This window comes from Bemisia tabaci, chromosome 1, assembly GCF_918797505.1.
Source record: "Bemisia tabaci chromosome 1, PGI_BMITA_v3".
Lineage (NCBI taxonomy): Eukaryota > Metazoa > Arthropoda > Insecta > Hemiptera > Aleyrodidae > Bemisia > Bemisia tabaci.
In genome coordinates, this window is record NC_092793.1 from 87804736 (window position 1) to 87826142 (window position 21407).

General features: G+C 38.3%; 1 protein-coding gene across 2 annotated transcripts in view; it reads left to right on the forward strand.

The window, feature by feature from the left end:
• The window catches only part of Stam (signal transducing adaptor molecule), a 74015-nt gene that overhangs the window by 45979 nt on the left and 6629 nt on the right, over nt 1-21407 (forward strand). For both annotated transcript variants that reach the window (XM_072306391.1, XM_019051532.2), the window contains exons 6-9: nt 4042-4158; nt 8268-8364; nt 18919-18992; nt 20851-21286. In XM_072306391.1, coding sequence (XP_072162492.1) covers nt 4042-4158; nt 8268-8364; nt 18919-18992; nt 20851-21286 — 724 coding nt within the window. The remainder of the gene's footprint in view (nt 1-4041; nt 4159-8267; nt 8365-18918; nt 18993-20850; nt 21287-21407) is intronic.

Sequence of the window (21407 nt, forward strand, 5' to 3'; positions counted from 1 at the left end):
ATTGCTATTATTGGAATTATTAGCATTAATATTTGAGTTGAGATTAGTTTGAAGTAGGTTAATTTTTTCTTCCAGAATTCTAAATTTAGCATCTGTTTCTTCATCTTTTTTAGCTTGATCAGCTTTAACTGATATAAGTTCGTGTCTAAAATTATTTGTCTCATCAATTGATTTCTGAAGAGCATTAGATAGTTTGTTTGTGAGATTTTTATAATCAAGAAGTGCTTTTACAGTGTCATTTCCTAAGTTATCTGTAGGTATAAGGGTAGCAATAGCTTTGTTTGCTTCTAAAAGTACCTCATTATAGTTTATACAATTAGAGTTAGTAGATGGAATTTGATTTAAAGTTTGTTCACTTGTGATGTTTTCAAGGTGAGGCTGAGGAATTTCACCTGATTGTAGCCTTATCACGTGTTTGTCCATGGTGCCACACCGACGTGGGCACCAGGGAGTTGGTCACAATACACTTATCACATGTCCTAAAGTTGCTTGGAGCACGATTTGGCACAATGATTTTAGGATACACTCAGTACTAGATTAGATAGGAGTTGAGATTAGAGAGAGCAGACGAGCGCAGGAACGACCGTCACGGATCACGCCGATTACGCGACTGATTGTCCATCTTGATCTAAGAGAAAGATTTGATGAAAAGCTAAAAAAGAGGGGCAACGATTTCGGCAGTTTCAAAGTACCGAGATGTAAGATTATTCCACTGAAAAAGATAATGTTCAAGCATCATTATCAAACTAATTTGCGAGTCGCAACTTAGTGTTATTTAATCTGCTCAAAAATTTCAAAATCAATACTTCAGTCACTTGTTTATGACTGGCGATCGTGGATACTGTTCATTTTCAAAAAGTATGGGTAAGTAATTGCTCTTAATTCCTTTGCATTTTTAGGCGGCTCTGTGATTAAGTCGCTGCGCTCGAGAAGGGCAGCTCTTTTTAATGATGTTCCAGAATCTATGTCGCTCATATTTGTTTAGAAGAGTAGTTTCTAATGGTAAATTTCAAGGATTTTTTTCACAGAAATTTGCAGAATCATGAAAAATAACTCAGTAGAAACAACAAAATCCATGAATTTCCTTCACTGATGAAATATTAGTAGATATTTTGAACCACCGCAACCAAGAAGTGCCATTCTTGCACCCGGTGCCTCAATTTTTCTGCACATTGCAGTGCAGTGGATTATATGAAATGATTTTTTATCATGCCCTTGCTTTCCTCTATAAAATTAAAAAAACACAGCTCTCATTCTATGTTTTCAGCAAAATGCTGAGGGCATTTACTTAAAATTACATTTATCACAAATAAATATCACAAACTGAAACAACACTATTTTGAAATTGAAGACGCTAAGTTGACTACAATTTTCAATGAAGAACTGCTATTTCTGGCTCATTTTAGGAAGAACAAAATGTGCCATTAGTTCATGATCCGTGGTTGTATTGTTGTAAAATTTAATCGTGTAGCAAGGGTGTTCAACCCTGTTTCTCAAAACTGATTATGCAGACTTGAATCTCTAAGAAATTGATATAGGATTTAAAGCATAGGCTAAGTGAAAAAATAAACCAAGGGCGGCGGGGGGGGGATTGCCACCTTCAAAGTGAAGAGCCCCCCCCCCCCCCCCCCCACACATCGAGAATGCCCAAGGCCTTAGCAATACGTAAGGCCAGGAAAACAGGGAGTGGAGATTATGATCAAAGGATATAATGGAAAATAATCATGGTCTTAAATATTTTGACCTGGACATGGACATGAAGACTTAAGTTAAGGCATCATTTTTTGTAAGTCAATCAACCCTTTGGACAGCTCCTTCAAATGATGTAGGAACAAGCCCAAGTCAAAATATTTAAGATCAAGATTATACTCCATTATATCCTTCGATCATAATCTACGCTCCCTGTTTTCCTGGCCTTGCGTATTGCTTAGGCCTTGGGCATTCTCGACGGGTGGGGGGTGGGGGGGCTCTTCACTTTGAAGGTGGCAATCCCCCCCCGCCCTTGGTTTATTTTTTCACTTAGCCTATGCCTTAAATCCTAAATCAATTTCTTAGAGATTCAAGTCTGCAAGATCAGATTTGAGAAACAAGGTTGAACACCCCTTCTACACGATTAAATTTTCTACCGATGTTCGGGGGTTCTCCTCGCCCCTCACGGCTCCAGGCCGGCTCTGATGAGCTGACATTAATTCTTACCAACAGCTCAGAGTGCAATATAAAGCAGGATATATCGTTGAACAGGCCCTGGTCAAACTTTCCCTGCAGAATGTAGAATTTGCAGGTGTCTGAAATTTGATGAATCCCGTGTTTAAGTGGACGGTACTAAGTGAGCTGAACACGAGGATACCCTCAATTCATATGTTGAACAATTATTGGAGAAGATATGACAAAATGATCTAATCTGCTAAAGTACATGCGTTTAAATGGCAAATGCCGCCAGATGACATCACTAGGCGGTGCATTTTCGCGCTTTTGAATCCATTTTTATACTATTCCCCATATCAGAAAAAAATAATGAAAAAAACTGCAAAGTCAGCTCTAAAGGCACTTTCAGATGCAGCAATAAACAATTTGCGTGCAAATTCTCCATTATTTTCAAAAATATGCCTCAAAATAGTGATTTTGTAATTTTGGGAGGCACAAGGGGCTGCAGGAAACTGGTAAAGAGGCATATCGCTCCAAAATTTTACAAAGATTCAGAAAATGGTGCTGTTCGTAGTGATACGAGCAACTGTTCCTGTGTTTTGGTCGGCAAAACCGATTTTTTGGCACTCCACCCCCCCCCCCCCTAAATTCCAAATCCTCGACACTATCATTGAGGACTTTTCTGGGGGGACTCAGGGGGTCGTAAGGATTCTTTGTGCCAAATATCAGCTTGTTATTAATTTTTTCCATTAATTTTCATACAAGTCCTGGACTAGTTACTTAAGAGGGAAAAATGGAATTTTTTTTTCGATTTAAAGGGGTTCGAAGTAAAATTTTTAGGTTTGCAACGTCAAAACAAAGATTATTACTTGTAAGTATACTATGCAAAGTCACAATAAAAAACAATTTGATGCCTGTAATTGCTGCTAACTGCCCTCGAAAGTTGCATCCAAAACGCTAAAAAGGCAAGTCTCAAACATTTTTGCCGCGACTAAAAACGTGTTGCGGCTCATCCGATTTCGCTCAAATTTGGGGACTTTCATAATAACACAATAGAACCATCGAACATCGAGGATCCGAGTAAATTTTTTGGATGGTTCGAATTCGGGACACCCTACTGAATATAACTTCAGCCAATCAGCAAATGCTGTCTCCCTTGCTTGATACGCCATCAGGGCCTGCAAAAAATACTCTTTCAAACAGGTCTCATTTTTGGCATTATCAAAACGGGGTATCTCTGCCATTTTGGGTTTAAAAAACTCTGCCAAAATTCCTTTGAACAGTTCCCTCCACACTCTCAGAGGATGAATTCAAATAAATGGGTGCCACTGGCCTGTACTCATAAAATCTGAAGTTAAGTCCAGTTGTCTGTCAGTTTCTAAGAACACAGAGGCAAAAATCAAGACCAATCCACACAGGTCAGTCATTGCGCAGCTTTTTTGAAATCCACTTCCCCGCCCGGCCCTAACTCGCAGCACCCATTGTGACGTAGCATTGAGTGCTCCCATAAGAAATACATTGCAGGCACTCAATACTACGTCACTGCGCAGTAAAGTACCAAAACTCGTCCTCGGGAATGACTGACCTGTATGGATTGGTCTTGGCAAAAATACACACGACCATAGTGGCAATACTAGTAAGTAATGCTGTCAGACATGACAGCTAAACTCTTAGCCTTTTTAGGAGTCGGATGTAGTGAAATATCTAAATGCAGCTTTCATTTCATTCCTGTTCTTTCCCCCTCTGCGAATTTCAGTCAGGTCATGCTGTTTCTATGGTTGACGCCCATTATCAGGGAAAATTAGCTCTGTTCAAAATGGTAGAACAACGTTACATTTTTCATTATCAATTCGAGTAGATTATGTATTCTCAAAGTTTTGTCTCTTATTTTTTCAGTTTTTGTTCTTGATGATTCGGATCCGAATTGGTGGAAAGGGTACAACCAGAATGGAGAAGGTCTTTTTCCATCTAATTTTGTTTCTACTGAAACCGCTGCTGAATCTGAACCATCCAGTAAGTGTGCCCAAAATTGAAAGCTTCATTCATTACTTAGTTATATTTTAATGGTAAAAGTCACATGAAATAAAACATTGAAATAGATCCACAAGGCTGCAATAAAGCAAAAAACAAAACCGCAAAAAAAAAGAAAGAAAAAAAGAGCCAGGAGAATGAATACACCTTCCTTTTGCAGTGATCGGAGGGAAAACAAACAAACAGAGACTAGGATTTCCTCTTCATGTCGCAAAATTTCCATCATTACCAATAGCAACCTAGGAAAATACCTACTTTTATGACTCAGCACATTAACAGTATCAAAATAAAAAACAATACCCATTAGGTGTTGAAAATTTTTCGTGTTCCATTGCCTTCTGAGTTGTTTCTATGGACGTTGAGTCTCCTTTTTCAGCTGTTGTTCTGTCTGGTTGACGTAGCTAGTTTGACAAGTCATACATGGAATCATTTTATAACTTCTGATCTTTGAAGATTGAATGTTGGTAATTTTAGTTTAGTCATTAAGAATTTGAGAGTGTTAAAATGCTCAAACAGTATGTGGCACTAGAACAGGGTATGGTAGCATAGGTTGACCCTTGGCATATGTCGAGATGCCGCATACACCAGGATGCCGGATGCCCAAGTAGCCGGATCTGCCAGCATACGTTGATAGCTGGATCTAGAGGTATGCTGGTATCCCTCGATATGAAGAATCCGAGCAAATGATGGTGGATTGCTACATTGATATGCTGAGATGCTAATATCCACCAGGTATCAGATACTAGTCGGCTACTGAGGGCAAGATTTGCCACCACTATTTGCAGCATTTTCATTGAAACGCTTGCATTGATAGCATTGTCTCTATTGTCCGTCGCACGGGATTCCTAGGGTGAACGTCGGGCCAAAATTCGATGTACCCAGCTGTCGAGGGCTGCTTCAGGATCCAGTTACTTCGCAGATGCCAAGATCTGTAGGGTCTCCGTTTATCCAGCTACCTGAGTATCTCGGGATCCGTATGCTGAAAATGATATGCTGAGGATCGGAGCCTTTGACCTACCAGCATAGCATACTATGCCCATGCCCCAAGATCCAGGAGCCTCGAGCATAGCTTAGTAGCCGTGATCCCATAATAATAATAATAATAATAATAATTTATTGTTTCTTTTGATTTAAAACAAAACAAAAGATTACAAAGTCAAAGTAAAAATTGTTATAAATCTAATATACATAATTTACTCTAAATATTCATCAATACTATAGAATACATTCTCCTTACAAAATGTATCTACTTTTCTTTTGAAGGTGCTTCTCTCTTCAATTTCTTTAATATATCTAGGGAGTTTGTTGTATATCTTTGAGCAATTGTATTTGGGCCCTTTGGAAATCATTCCTTTTGGTATCTCTGATATGCTTATGTCTACCTCATTTCTACCTCTATAGTTCTCTTTTTCTCTATTAAATTCGAAGTAGTGCTTATTTCTATTTACAAACAAAACTGACTCCCTTATATAAATATTGTATACAGTCATTAATTCATTTTCTTTGAATATCACTTTACATGTTTCTCTTTTTTTAAGTCCAAAAATGTTACGAAGTACTCTTTTCTGAAGTTTAAATACTCTATCAACTCCTTTCGAGTTTCCCCAGAACATTATCCCATATCTTATCGTCGAGTAGATGAAGGCATAATAAAGCTTAATCAAATCAGCTCTGTTTAGTAAATGTCTTAGTCTATTTATTGCATAGCTGTAGGATCCTAGTTTTTTTACTATCGCGTCTATATGCTCATTCCATTCAATATTTTCCTGTATTATTAGTCCTAGTACTTTGTGTTTATTCACCCTTTCGATTTCACCCAGTGGTTGGCTGTCTTTCCATTGAATCAAGTTCACTTCGTGCTTTCCGTTTTTGCCGAATAGCATGTATACTGATTTTTCCGTGCTGAATGACTGCGACATGGCTGAATATAGTTCTCTTAGATTAATTACATCCTTTTTTACTGATTTCCAGTCTTCCTCGTTTTTTAGTTGTTTGAAAACCACTGTTTTGTCATCTACATAATCCACAGCCGAGCCACTCATTAGTACATTATTTACATACATTACATAGATTATAAATAAAAGCGGCCCTAAGATACTACCCTGGGGGACTCCATATTCGTTTAATAATTTCATTGAGATGTACGTTTTTCCTTCTACTTTAACTTCAGCATATTGAAGCCACTGATGTAAATATGACCGTAAGACACTGCCCGCTCTTCCTCTTATGCCTACTTTCTCCAAAATTTTTAACAGCAAGTCTCTATCAACTAAGTCAAACGCTTTTGTTAGATCACAAAACACTGCTAGATTTGGGTGTTGTAAATCATCCTGTGTAATTTCGTCTAATATCTCAAACAAAGCTTCCGTCGTCGAGCAGTGTTTCCTGTAACCAAACTGCTTCCTGCAAAAGATCCTATGTTTTTCTAGGAACTTATATACCCTTTTATAAATTAATTTTTCAAATATTTTGGAGAAATTAGGCAGCAGTGCTAGTGGCCTGTAGTTACTGTACTCTGAGGGTTCTCCTTTCTTGTAGATTGGAATAATTTTTGCAATTTTTAAGGCAGATGGGTACTGCCCACATTCTATCATGAGATTGAAAACTCTCGCTATTATTTCACGTGTATGTTTGACTGATTTTTTTATTATCTGGATGGGAATTTGATCTTCACCCACTGAACTTTTATTTTTCAGTTCATTTATAATGGTCTCCACTTCATAGATATCCGTCGGATGTAGTACACATGTATTTTCTATTCTAGGTACTACTGCTAGTGGATCTAGATTGCTTTTGATGAGAGTAACCCTTTCTTTTATCGTCGTTGAAAATTTATTGTATTCATTCATTATTTCATGCGGTGGTATTTCATTCCTATTTAAAATAAAATTATTTTTACTTTTTTCTTTAAAATTTGAGTTTCTCTTCACTTGATCCCACAGAGTTTTTGACGGATTTTTACTATTGTTGATTGCTTTTTGAATATGCTCCGATTTTTTTCTTTGTAATAATGTCAAGTATTTTCTTTGAAAACTTTTAAAACTTTCATTGGCCTCTTCTGAGTCATTTGCATATCTGGGCATCATCTGCATTGCCCATATCTGGGCATGATACTTGCAACCAGATGGCCGCTACCAGTCTCTGCACCGGAAAGAACTAAAAAGGCTGCAATATTTTTGGACTTGTATAGTATGTATAAGATTTCGATTAGTTTTTCTAGGTAAACAGTTTTGACGGAATAAGGTAAAGGCTGATCTCCCTATTATGGACGTTTTTAAGAGCTTGTTTAGAAACTTTAACTCTAGCTGGGAGCAGTTAACCACAACAGTCGGCAGAAATTACACAGTTGTGTCTGATTTCTTTGTGGTGATTCTTGAAACATGGATATTGTTTGTCTGGGAAGGAACTCAGGAACGCTTCATTGGTCACCGCCAAGCGTTGTATCTTGTGATTGTTTAAATCTTCTATCGTTTGTCTATGCGTAAAGCATTTATTGCAGATAAGATTCAACCGCGATGATTTGTCAATGGCTTCCAGACCAGTTTCTCCAAGTTTAGGATGTAACAATGGTGGTATGTAAAAGGTGTTGCTGTGGAAATGTATAGATCGGTGTGCTCCTCCCTCTCCACAGCAAGTTTAATGGGGTAAACTGTATATTTTTTCTTGTCGGACACTGTTCTCTCACGAACACCAAAGACTGGAACCTATTTGTTGTTTCTTGCCTTGAATTTGACGACGTCAACTATGACCATGAGGTATCGAATATCTAAGAAATCATATCCATTCTTAAAATTCGTGTATTTTGACAGGGTTTATCTTTCGCATCAACCAGGAGGAATTTTCCAAGAACTGAGTACAGGAAAATATCGTTTTTTTCGCCGTTGTTAACGTTCGCAACACTGTTGGTACGAAAAGGTACCCAACTGCGACGGATTTAAATCCAAGAGTTTTAATGTTGGCTTAAGAGTTGGTTGTAACTGTGTTAGAACCCAACACTACCCTGCACTGCTGTGTTTAAATGAATGTATGAATCCATTAAACTGTTGTTTCCTGCTGTATCAGTGAACTTTGAAATTTTATTTCTCTTCTAGAAATGGAGTCATCAAAACAAAAAGTCTCATTTGATGAAACTGTAAGAGTTGTGAAACTACGAGCACTTGTCGAAATTAATGAAGCTAAAATTGACAGGTATTATCTATACACTCTATACTCTTATTCCTCCTTTTTCTGTGCATATTTTAAGCTATTTAAATACTATTAAATAAACTATTCATTTTCTCTTTTTATGAATGTGTTGGTGAAATCCTGAAGATATAAATTCAGAATGAAAAATTGATAGAACATCTCCGATAATTCATAATATATTTATTTGGATGAATTTTTTTTTTATCCCTTTTCAACTTGGGAAGGAACACTTGCAGGTGTTCCCAAATACCAGGTGTTCCCAAATACTAGGTGTCTCAGACGAACTGTAGGAAGCTTTTTTCTTGTTCATTTTAGGTCAGATAAAACCTGGGAATTGTGAAGTTGAATTGAGTATTGATCCCAAGAAATTTGAATTTTATCACCCCAAAGCCCCTAGCCCCTCCTTTTTCTACTGGAGTCACTTGACAGTTCAGGCGCCTGGTAAAATTAACTGAGATTCCGGGCATACAGTTATTTTTTTTTTTTTTGTGCTTCATTTTTTGGGTCTTTAAACCTGAGGTTTTGATATACACATCTGATGAGCATTTGCTGCTATTTTGAAATAGTTGTCTAAGGGTTTATTCAAAGTGGCTTTTGTGGTTTTGGCTTCAAAAATAAAATCTGCGCCTAAAAGAGGCCCCCCGGGGGGAGGGGGGGCTAGACGAGAAATGACACCGGATTTAGGCCTCTTCGATGATGCGTTATGATTCCTGAAAGTATGGATGGAAAAGCTCTTGCGGCCATTTTTTATGGAAAATGGGACAACCTCTTACATGGAAAATGATACCTCACATGACAGGATACGCACAAGTGAAAATACCGATATTTGGGAGGCCTTATTTTAGGCGCCATTTTGAATTTGAGGCATTTTGGGGGGTGTTCACACATTTTAATCACACTTTAAACACATTTTTAATTCTTTTTTGAAAATTTGATGAAGTTAAATTGAAGAAACATGATCCCTAGAAGTATACCCGAATTTGTGAGGGAGGGGGGGGGGGCAACCTTACCCACCCCTCCTCCCCCTCCTCCTTCCGGTAGCCGAAAAAATTAGTACTTCCCGATTTGTTTCTCTTAAAGTTTTGCACTTTGAAGGTTTATTTTTTTTAATTTTGTGAAAGGCAAATAAAAGTCTAAAATTTATTTTTGTCATTTATCGAAGACTTCTACATTACTTCAAATTTTTTGACAATTTAGAGTAAATTTTGGATATTGCAGTGAATTCTAAGAAAAACACGGGATAAAATTTCTTGTGAAGTTTCTGGTGGTTATTCTGAGGTTTTGCTGTAATTGTTATAGCTGTGAAGTGGTAGCGTTACCTTTTAGTTGTAAGTAAACATTGCAAGGTGCTTTGACAGTTCTGAGACAGTATATTACCTCCATGACCACTTCTCAGCTACAACAATTACAGCTAAACCTCAGAATAACCATCAGAAACTGCACAAGAAATTTTGTTCCGCGTTTTTCTTATAATTCACTGCAATATCCAAAATTTGCTACCAGAAGGAGGAGGGGTGGGTAAGGTTGCCCCCCCCCTCCCTCACAAATTCAAGTATACTTCTAGAGATCATGTTCCTTCAATTTAACTTCATCAAATTCTCAAAAAAGAATTAAAAATGCGTTTATAATGACACCTACATCAGAGGGGACCAGAGAGAGGAGGGGAAGATTTAGAGGGGGGATCGGGCAGTATATGGGTGGAAAGATAATTTGGGACCTTTGTTATAGAAGACGAACTTTGAAAATCAAAAAATTCTTCAAAAAACAGAGAAGAAAGCTTAGCAGCTATTAAATAACACACAAATCGCCACACAAAGACGATTTATCGAGAAACATCAAAAACTAAGTGAGGTACAAATGGAAGAAATCAAAGCCGATGTGGCTGCAGACCTAGCAATACACTTTGAACCACACCAAAAGGATGATACACACCCAGAACAACATTAACAACGAAAACTCCCGTACCACTAGAAATAATGCAGCCAACCTTATCCGGAGAGTATAATGAAGCGAAGAGGAATACAAAAAAGTCAAATGGTGCCACTAGTTTATTAAAGAAAGCACAGGCATCCACAACATTAAAACCACCTACAAGCTATGGAGGGAACAAAACCCTAATGCCCGCCTACATCTCAACGCTAAGAAGTTAGCCAAGCAGCAGAGATACATCAAGAACAAGAAAAAACTAACCGAACAACAGCTCCAGAAAATTAAAGACTATGTTCGTGCCACTGTAGGAGCACTAACTCACTAACACACTACTGAAAGCACATCAGGTGATACCACAAACGATGAGCATCACCCGCCGAGGCGAAATGATTCAATAAATCTAAGAAAAGCGGAACCAACGCCAACCACATCTCGACCCAACGAAACCCCAAGGAGTATGCAGCCAAGAATACCAACCCCAGAACCGGAACACGTAATAACTTTTCAAGAACAGAACAAGGTGAGCACGCGAGAGATATCAAGGTTAAGGAGTGTGTATCAAAGAGTTCTTAAGATGAGTCTGGAAGACAGAGAGCCGATGAGGAAAATAAACGGGCGAAAAAAGAGGAAGAAATCATCATGCGAACCAACCTTTAAAAACCTACAAAATATGCTCAAGAGCGAAGAAAATCTTGACTTGTGGAAAATCAACTGCTTGCTTTACGCTGCAGCACTCACAATCAGCGATGAGGCGAACGGCCCTAAAGGAACTAAAATGAACAAGAAAGAAAATAAGCTCCTATGGCAAAAAATAATCGAGTTCAGAATCCAAGATCTGAGGAGGAACCCCTCAGTGCTAGCTAATTTCAAAATAACGAGCAAAGGAAAAGAACAGCAGACGACTCAAGTCAACAAAGTCCAATTAACCTTGGACAAATACACCACGGAAGGAGAAGAAAACAGTATAGACAGAGTAATGGAGCACTTAAGGCAACACCTAGCTGTTTTTAACCAAAGGGTAAGAAGATACCAGAAAAGATCAAATCAGTTCTTTCACAACAGAAGCTTCGAAAGCAACTGCAAAAGATTCTGCAGGAACATCAAAGGTGACTTCTCTGACATCGGTGGAACCCCGCAGAAAAAAGAGGTGGAAGAGTTCTGGAAAGGAATATACGATCAAGTACCTACTCGGCACAACTCGGAAGCTGGATGGATTAAAGACTCAGAGGTCACGAACAACACAATGGAATGGACAGATCTCAAAGCAGGTGAACTAACAACTACCATTAAAAACCTTGCAAACTGAAAAGCTCCTGGTCCAGATAAGATACAAAGCTTTTGATTCAAAAAAATTCCTAGCATCTATGAGTACCTAACAGTCGAGTATAAGAAACTACTTAACGGGAAAGAATTCCCACCTTGGTTAGCCAAAGGGACTACATACTTGATAGCAAATAATAGAGATACTGCAAATCCTAAAAACTATAGGCCCATAACTTGCCTCATCATAATGTACAAAACCTACACAGCGCTTATAACCGAAAAACTTACAGATGTTTAGAAAGTGCAAAACTAATCCCACTAGAGCAGAAAGGATGCTGCAAGAGAGCTAAAGGCTGCCTAGATCAACTCTTAATATCGAAAACCATCATCGATGATTGCAGGAAGAACAAGAAGAACCTATCGATTGCATGACTTGACTACCAAAAAGCCTTCGACAGTATGCCCCACAGCTAGATCACCCGTGCACTGGAACTCATGGGAGTGCACCTAAATATAGTAAACGCCTGTAAGAACATGATGGAGCATTGGTCGACAGTCATCCAACTAAGAGGAAAAACAAGGAGGAAAAAACGGGAAACAAGGCTAAAATTACACAATTAACAAAATCCGAGATGTTTCGACTCAAAACTGAGTCAAACTTGTTTCAGTCGGAAACTATAAAAATTTGAAAGAAAAAAACGATAAAAAACAGAAATTATTTATTATTCTTCTTTATAAACGAAATAAAAGCTTTAGACATAAAAACGAGAAAGTACTTGACAATGCATAAAATGCCTCATCCATCCGCAGATGTCGACATGCTATGTGTTAGCAGATAATTAGGAGGCCGAGGACTTCGGCAAATAGCATCAACGTACAAATCTTTGATCATCAACGCAAAGTACTACCTCCAAGAATAAAAAAACGAAGACCCTTTTCTTAAAGCCATGTATGCCGTCAATCTTACCCTACAGAAACATCATATAGCGAAAGAAGCAAACAAATTTGAAACCAAGCTTGGGGGAAACTTTGAATTAGCCTTTAAGAACAGGAGGAGGCAAAAAATCAAAAAGCAAATCTCTGAATGCATCAGAACCAACTGGAAAGGGCAGATCATGTATGGACAGTATTTGCTGATGCTAGAAAATGCCTCTATGGAGAGTAACCTCCCAACCGTGTGGCTCAGTAAAGGTGTACTGAAAGCAGAAATAGAGAGCCTGATTGTAACGGCACAAGATCAAGCCGATCAAGATCACACCAGGTACCGGGAGGGGAAAAGCCACAAGAAACTTGTGAACAGTAAATGTAGAATGTGCCATCAGTTCGAAAGAAACTATTGAGCACATTGTATCAGGTTGCCCAATTCTAGCTCAAAAGGACTATATCGAGAGACACGGCAGAGTATGCACCCAACTTCACTACTCCCTCTGCAAAGAATATGGAATCGAAGTCGACGCAGGTAATTGGTATGAACACAAACCGAAAAACACTGCAACAACCAGAAATGGAGAGACAACGATCCTGTGGAACTTCCCTATTAGAACCGATAGAGCTGTTGATGCAAACAGACCGGACATCATTCTACGTAGGAAGGGGCAAACATGTCTACTGATTGACGTTTCTATTCCAGCAGACAGGAACATTGCAAAAAAGAAAGCTGAGAAGAAACTACAATACAAAGATGTAGAAATCGAAATCAACAGAATGTGGAAGACCAAAACCAGAGTCATTCCGTTTGTGATCGGAGCCACTGGAGCAGTTTCCAAAGACTGGAGTAAACTGAAGAACGAAATTCCTGGGAAGCATTTGCTAGTATTAGCCCAGAAGTCTGCTGTGTTAGGCACTGCCAGAATCCTCCGGAAGGTCCTCGACAAAGTGGAACAGCACAAGTACACCTATAATGCTCCCCCACACCATAAGCACCCCCATCCCTGGTCATCGAAGGATAGGAACCTCCTAGGCAGGCGTCTTTCAGACAACCTCCCTGCCCTGGTTCCTCAAAATAGGTATCCTAGGCTGTGACGAGCCACTTCCCCAGTGGGAGTGAAACTACCACTAACCGGTCATCCAAACTAAAAACAGTCCTCACACCCAGGAGCATTGTTGGCCCCTGTGTGAAAGCCTAAAGCAACCCAGCACTTGCGGGTGCACAGTAGTCAACTGAATAATGATTATAATTATATTAATCATAATAACAATCATAATCTCTTCATTTATAATTTCAACATGAATTGAAACATGAAATAGTGTCAAATATTTAGTTATGTAGTAATCAGAATCAGCTAAGTACATTACAATCGCACTGTAATAGAATTTGAGTCATTTAAATAATGTCATTCAAAGACCATAGGGAAGGAACCAGGTAAGGCTCTTTTCAGTAATCAACAAAATGGCAAACGAAGGAGCGACTTATGAATCTCCAGAATATGTTTTCTCTTTAAGTTTTTCAAGGGACTTGAATGACAGCGCATTATGGTCCACAGACCATGGAATGGAACTTTCTTCAAATTTCGAAGGTCCCAAAAATGAAAGTTTGGCATCACAGTTTTATACATACTCTCAGGGATTTTCACCTGAGTTTTCATCGACTAATGATGATTGATAAGGCTGGGACAGGCCTTAGTAACAGAGTGGCTACAGGTTTTCTTTAGCTGATGGAGGGCCGTATTCAGTAGTATGTCACAAAGTGTTTATTTTACAAAGTTACGCCTCACCTATGTGAATTTTCGGGCAACATGGATCCTCCGGATGGTATGTGATGTCCTTTTTCCCCAGTTTCATTAATTTTGAGCGAAAATTTGTATGCTTTTGAACGCTACAAGTATACGCCGAAAAATGATAGAAATCAGTGAAAATTATCATCCACAGGAAGCTCTACATTTTTTTAAATTCTAGTTCATGCTTTGGGAATTGAAAAATCTTGTTCCGTATGTTCTCAAGTTTAAAGTGATGCCAATTTAAATGTCGCCTTTTGTCGCCCAGCGGTTGAAATTAATTTTTTTCGGAGTGCATCTCAGCACATCGTCGCAAATATACCAAAAAAGCTTATTTTAGGGGGAAACTCGACTTTTCCGGGAACATGAGGGGTGATAGAAGAAAAACAAGGTCATATACGGGTTTAACAAGTCACAATACACAGGAGTTGATGTATGACACATCAAGGAAATTCTTAAAATGTATTATTAAAACACTTTGATTCCAGGAAAGTCTTTACAAAAAAGGCGCAGAAAAATTGGCTTTACCGGAGAACTGGAGGGTATAATAAAAAAAAACCGAGGTCAAATTCCGATCTAGCAGCTTAAAATACACAAGAGTCACTTTTTTAAGGGTCCAGGAAAATTTATCAAAATGAATAACGCTGTTTGAATCGCGCGGGCTGAGAACTGACGTCACACCTCAGGTGGTGACGACCCTTGGTTTATTCCGAGTTAGTCCGAACAATATGGCTGCTGCCCGGTTTGTTTATTTAGCGAAAGTTTCTAGCTGTATATTGTGATTTAGTGGTAAAATTTGACGAGAAATTTGTTGAAACATTTGGTTTCGTCCGAAATTAACTCTTTCTTGATGAAAAAAGGCGTTAAAGTTCGCGAAATTTATTCACCGGGCGTCCGCGAGTGAGCATCGGCTATCGGAAACGACGGGCTCGTAAACAAACGAAGATTGATAACAGGAAGGATCCAAACAACTCGGAATCTTTTGATTTTCTTTACCTTTAAACCATTTCTGACTTCTACAAAGCATCTGAAAATCAGTTTTATCGTATTTTACAATCTGGAGCTAGAGTCTATCGGCTCATTGTGATGTGTATTCAGAGTATTCTGAAACAGAAAGTCAGTTGTCATAAGTTCACACCCAGACATTCTTTTCTTGGATCATTCGCTTTTCATTTTCGCCTCAAATCAAGTGTTTTGTAGTTTCCTTATCTGAAGTATGTGGTTTTGAATTCATACAAGAGTTTGAAGTTCATCTGTTTTAGCATTAAAGCCTATTGAGCCCTCAAACTTTACCGATATGATTACAGTTCAAGGTTCCTCTGGTCCGTACCAAGTGATTAGGTACACATCAAAGATGTGTCCTATGGTTCTTCAAATTAACAGTTCAGAAGTAAATTAGAGACTACAGTAACTTAATCCACTCCTGCCCTTTCCTTCAGTGTTTGTTCGTGTCTGTTCTTTATGCGTTACCACTCTAGTGCATACACCGGTAATGTAGGTTAGATAGGTATTATCGCATATTTTCTACTAGCAGTACCTTCTCTTAAGCGTTCTAATTTAGCAAAGAAATTCCACCAGTTGCAGAAAATTGTGTGCGTAATGAATAAGTGAATATGAATACCTCCTTTTGGTGACTCAAAGTTTCTCAGATCCGTCTTAAGGAGGTTTCGCATGTAGGTGCATGATCAGTTTTGCCAGATGAAATTACTGCCCTAGCAGCTTCAAATTTATACTTTGATCTCTGATTCACTAATAAATGACACTTTATGGTGTCATTTATATTTAATCAGTTCAAAGCTAATGCGACAATAAATCATCAAAGGTCCGATTGAGGAAGAAATTTTCCGGTGAGTGCCACGGCTGAATCAACATTCCAACTAGACTTGCGAAGGTATCAACCCAAACAGACTCATGAGGAAGTGATACCTATATGGTAAGTGATAATTCTATTAAGGCTCTTTCATTTCTTAGATGCGGAGTGCATTAAAAATTTCTAAATCTGCTCATCTGCAGTCATATACTTGAAGAGGAGTACAACATGAAATGTAGGTGAAGTAACGAAATCGTGGGAATGAGTTAATCCTACAGCTTCTCTCCACTGAGACACGGATGAAGTAATCTGAAAGCCTTAAGCTGGAAGTTGGCAATGATGGAGGTTCCATGGTGTTTTTCCTGCCTTGAAAGATAAGGTTGTGCTGCAGGCCTTAAGCACTATGGAAAATTTGAAATATTGTGATTTTAAACGCAGGCTTCATCTAAGAATATGGAAATCGATCTCAAGTGCTTTCTCAGATAACTTTCAGAGTTTTTATTTTCATATATAAGAGACAATTATGAGATGATTATCCTACTATTCATGGTATTTCTGATTGAGAGTCAACTAGTTCACTTGATGCATTCACTTTCCTTTCAAAGAATGAAATATTAGAGGTGACTCTCAAACACTGCAACCGAGAAAGGGCCTTTTTGCATCCAGTGCCTCAATTACGTATTGACTACGGTGTTCAAAACTTCTACTTTCAGTTTAGATTTTAAATGGAAAACAAGTTGACTTAACGCTCTACATATTCACAAAATTTTCGGCATGTAGAAGATATAAATATCGCACACATTTCAGAAATTTTGTCGAATAATTTTTCCATTAGGACATCAAGAGAAGCAATCAGACTAAAACTTAGTGAATCTAGGTAAGTACTTTCTCAGATTAGCCATGCCACTACTTTTCCACGCTTTTTCATTAATCATTATCCACAAAGTTAAACATACTTAAATCTAAATGTTACACTAAACTTGTGTATTTAACCTGATAGTACCTCAGTAATTATAATTATCTTACCTGTTAAACTGTATGATGCAATGAAAAAAATTTCACTTCCAGACAGATGATCATTTCCTGGTTGATACCTTCGCAAGTCTAGTTGGAATGTTGATTCAGCCGTGGCACTCACCGGAAAATTTCTTCCTCAATCGGACCTTTGATGATTTATTGTCGCATTAGCTTTGAACTGATTAAATATAAATGACACCATAAAGTGTCATTTATTAGTGAATCAGAGATCAAAGTATAAATTTGAAGCTGCTAGGGCAGTAATTTCATCTGGCAAAACTGATCATGCACCTACATGCGAAACCTCCTTAAGACGGATCTGAGAAACTTTGAGTCACCAAAAGGAGGTATTCATATTCACTTATTCATTACGCACACAATTTTCTGCAACTGGTGGAATTTCTTTGCTAAATTAGAACGCTTAAGAGAAGGTACTGCTAGTAGAAAATATGCGATAATACCTATCTAACCTACATTACCGGTGTATGCACTAGAGTGGTAACGCATAAAGAACAGACACGAACAAACACTGAAGGAAAGGGCAGGAGTGGATTAAGTTACTGTAGTCTCTAATTTACTTCTGAACTGTTAATTTGAAGAACCATAGGACACATCTTTGATGTGTACCTAATCACTTGGTACGGACCAGAGGAACCTTGAACTGTAATCATATCGGTAAAGTTTGAGGGCTCAATAGGCTTTAATGCTAAAACAGATGAACTTCAAACTCTTGTATGAATTCAAAACCACATACTTCAGATAAGGAAACTACAAAACACTTGATTTGAGGCGAAAATGAAAAGCGAATGATCCAAGAAAAGAATGTCTGGGTGTGAACTTATGACAACTGACTTTCTGTTTCAGAATACTCTGAATACACATCACAATGAGCCGATAGACTCTAGCTCCAGATTGTAAAATACGATAAAACTGATTTTCAGATGCTTTGTAGAAGTCAGAAATGGTTTAAAGGTAAAGAAAATCAAAAGATTGGATGCATGACAAAATTATGTCAAATTTGCTCATTTTCCCGAGATAAAGTGGCTTTTCTGGAAAACTGAGTGGTGATGCAGATAAACAAAGGCCATTTTCGGACTCAGCGGCTTAAAATTCATCAGAATTGTTTTATTTTGTACCCAAAAACATTTTACCTACACTAGAAAAGTCTATTTTTCTGGTCAATATCGGTTATTCCGGAAAATTGAAGGGTGATGGACCAAAACAGAGGTCCTATTTGGATTCAGCGCCTCAAAATACACAAGAATTACGTTATCTCGTCCGGGAGACATTTTAGCTATTTTTTTTATACTGGTTCTTAATTGTCAGAATAGAAATAAAAAACCTCCAGTTTTAAAAGCGCCAAAAATCACATTTAAAGTCAAGTTTCTCGGTCAGAATGTTAATATTTTGTTCAACTAAGATGTAAAATGAAATCGGCGACCCAAAATTCCTAAGATACATCAACTGTTAAAATGGTACATTGTATTTCCGACTAAAGTTCTGTTAAGTCCAGTCTGTGGACTAATTATAGTGCGGCTTTATTACATCATCATAAAAAAACAAGAATATTCCTTTGCTCACATGTATCAGCCCTTGTGCTGCGCTCATGTAAAATAATTCGTTTCACCTGGTTCTTTTCTTGCACGTTTGACGCGCTCAGTCAAAATGTTAAAAAATCTAAGAAAGGGAATTTGCTTCCACAATGTGCATGAAATATGTACACCATACACTGTTTAATGATTGTATCTCACTCTTGAACATTTGTCCAAGATTTTTTTTTTACAATTACACCTTCTACTAAATATCCTTACCTCACCTTTCTAGGTTACTTCACATTTTACATGAAGCTGATCCCTGTAGTGAGACGTCTGATTCGGAAGAAATCCTTTGTTTAGAAGGTACGTTGCTTTTTCTGTAGATTTCTGTTCATTGTGAAGAGGAGATCCGTTCTCTGAGTGAAATTCCTGCCTATTATAAACATACTATGAGCTTTCTGTTCTTGAAACCTCTTGATCCAAAGTATATTTTTCATAGATTTTTGACAAGGATTTTTGTGTTAATACGAATTTTTCCTAGCTTTTCTTGCATACACATACTTTTTCAATATGCAATGTATTCTGATACATTTACTCACACCATGTTTGAGAGTGAAGCGCTGGCATTCAGGAAGTTTGTTATTTTCTTCCAGACTGTACTATCTGCCCAGCAGATTCCTAAACAGCATAGATAGTTGTGTTATCTGAGGAACTTTGCACGAACATTCCTCAAGGTTCAAGAATTGAAAAAAAAAGAGTCGTCTATTAAAAAAGCCGTTTTCGACACCAGACACTATTACAGATATGACTTCATAAAGGACCCCGCACACTCCTTATGCGAAAGTGCACCACGATCGATTTTTAATTTTTTTATTGCATTCAATTCATCTCAAATGCTGATCAAAAATCATTACGCCAACTTTCTACGATGCACTGTTTTTGCACAATATGTACGGAACGCTTCAACTATTTGGCAATAAAGAGTCGGAAAGATTCCTCATTTCAGCACGCGAGTGAAAGTTCGGCTGTGTGTCAACAAGGAAATCAGGGGAACTCCAGCACCGAGCTGCAGTCTTATTCCGGATTCTGCACGCTGTTTTGCTCGACCATCCAAATCTTGCTTCCCGAGAAGAACAGGAAAGTCAAACGGACGAGAGCGGGAGGGAGATAGCCCCAGAGTAAGCAGGAATAGATAAGAAGACAGACACTCATTATGTTTTTCTTTATTCCTATCAGACCTATTCTCGAATGCCTTGTTCTTTTTAAATCTTTATCGCCGAATAATTGAAACGTTCCGGGCATATTGTGGGCAGACAGTGCATCGTAGAAAGTTGGCGCAATGATGACTTTTGATCAGCATCTGGAAATGAATTGAATGCAATAAAAAATATTAGAAATCGATCGTGGTGCATTTTCCCATAAGGAGTGTGTGGGGTCCTTTATGACTTTTTGGAAATTTTGAAACATTACATTGCTCTTGTGTGCCATCTACTCCAAACATCTCAATTGAAGTTGTGTTATGATTGATAGCCATTTAGTTCAGCTGGAGTACCATGAAAAGGTCATGAAGAGTAACTCGTATGTATATTCACGAGAAAAGTCAAACATAGGCGTGCGCAGTGGTAGTCCTAGATGTACCATGACACCTACACAGTTTGGACGTAATTGTCTTTCTATAGATACTTAACAGGTATAATGCTGACTGAGTGTGTTTCCTAACCTCTCATATTTCTACGGAAGATGGCGTTGTGCTGTCTGTTACGGCTCCCATCTCGACTTCAAATAATTTCATGTACTCTTCTAATGATGAAGGGTGATACAGAAATTGGTTTTGCTCTTTGCCAAATGGGTGACTCAAAATTCAAAGAAGATTAGAAATGTTTTTGCTACTTCTGTCCCCTTCGGCTTTGAGAGGCATGCTATTTGGCCCCATGTTTGCAGGCCAGAAAATTTGTACCTGTAGTCATTCCGTAAACATTCGGACATAATCTTTGAGGTTCGTGTATTTGAATTATAGAAACTAGGAATTTCATCGGTATATATGAATTTCTGATCAATTTTTGAGTTGTGTGCACTCATTTATGCTGTTTTTTGTACTGTGTAATGGACAAAACCAGCTAGATTTCGCAACAGAAGTTGTCACCAGGACTTTTCAGCTTAAATAAATTGACACAACATTAGGTTTATTTTTTTCCTAATTTATCTCATTTTTGTCATGTAGAGGAAGTAAATGCAATGGGGCCACTAATAGATGCTGAGCTTGAAAAAGTTGATCGGAAGCATGCGGAACTGACAAAGCTGAGTCAACAGTTGGTTGATGCTTTGAACCTGTATCACATGATGATGCGTGATCCGATGATGCCTTCAGTATCAAAACCTGTTGAGGGCCTTGCACCACCTTATTTCAATAGAATGCCTAACATGCCTTCAAATGCACAGTTCTTGTCCCTCTCACATCAACATCCGCAACAGCATTCTCAGCCTCTGCATCGTCTTTCTCTCCCACATCTGCACACGCATCCTCATTCCCATCCGCCTCCCCACTTGCATCCTCCTAATGCTCACCTACAACCCCATTTCCCCCTAATGCCAGGCCCTCCGCAAGGCCCTCAATCCCGCCCTCCTCAACAATATAACGGCCCGTTTCCACCTCGGAGGTGAGCTATTATTGATTCCTCCCCTTTGATTGAAGTGTATTCTTATGATGAGGGATCAAAAATGATGTTTTCTTTCGTTAGTTTTAACAAGAGCTGTGATATCAAGATGATTCTCAAACTC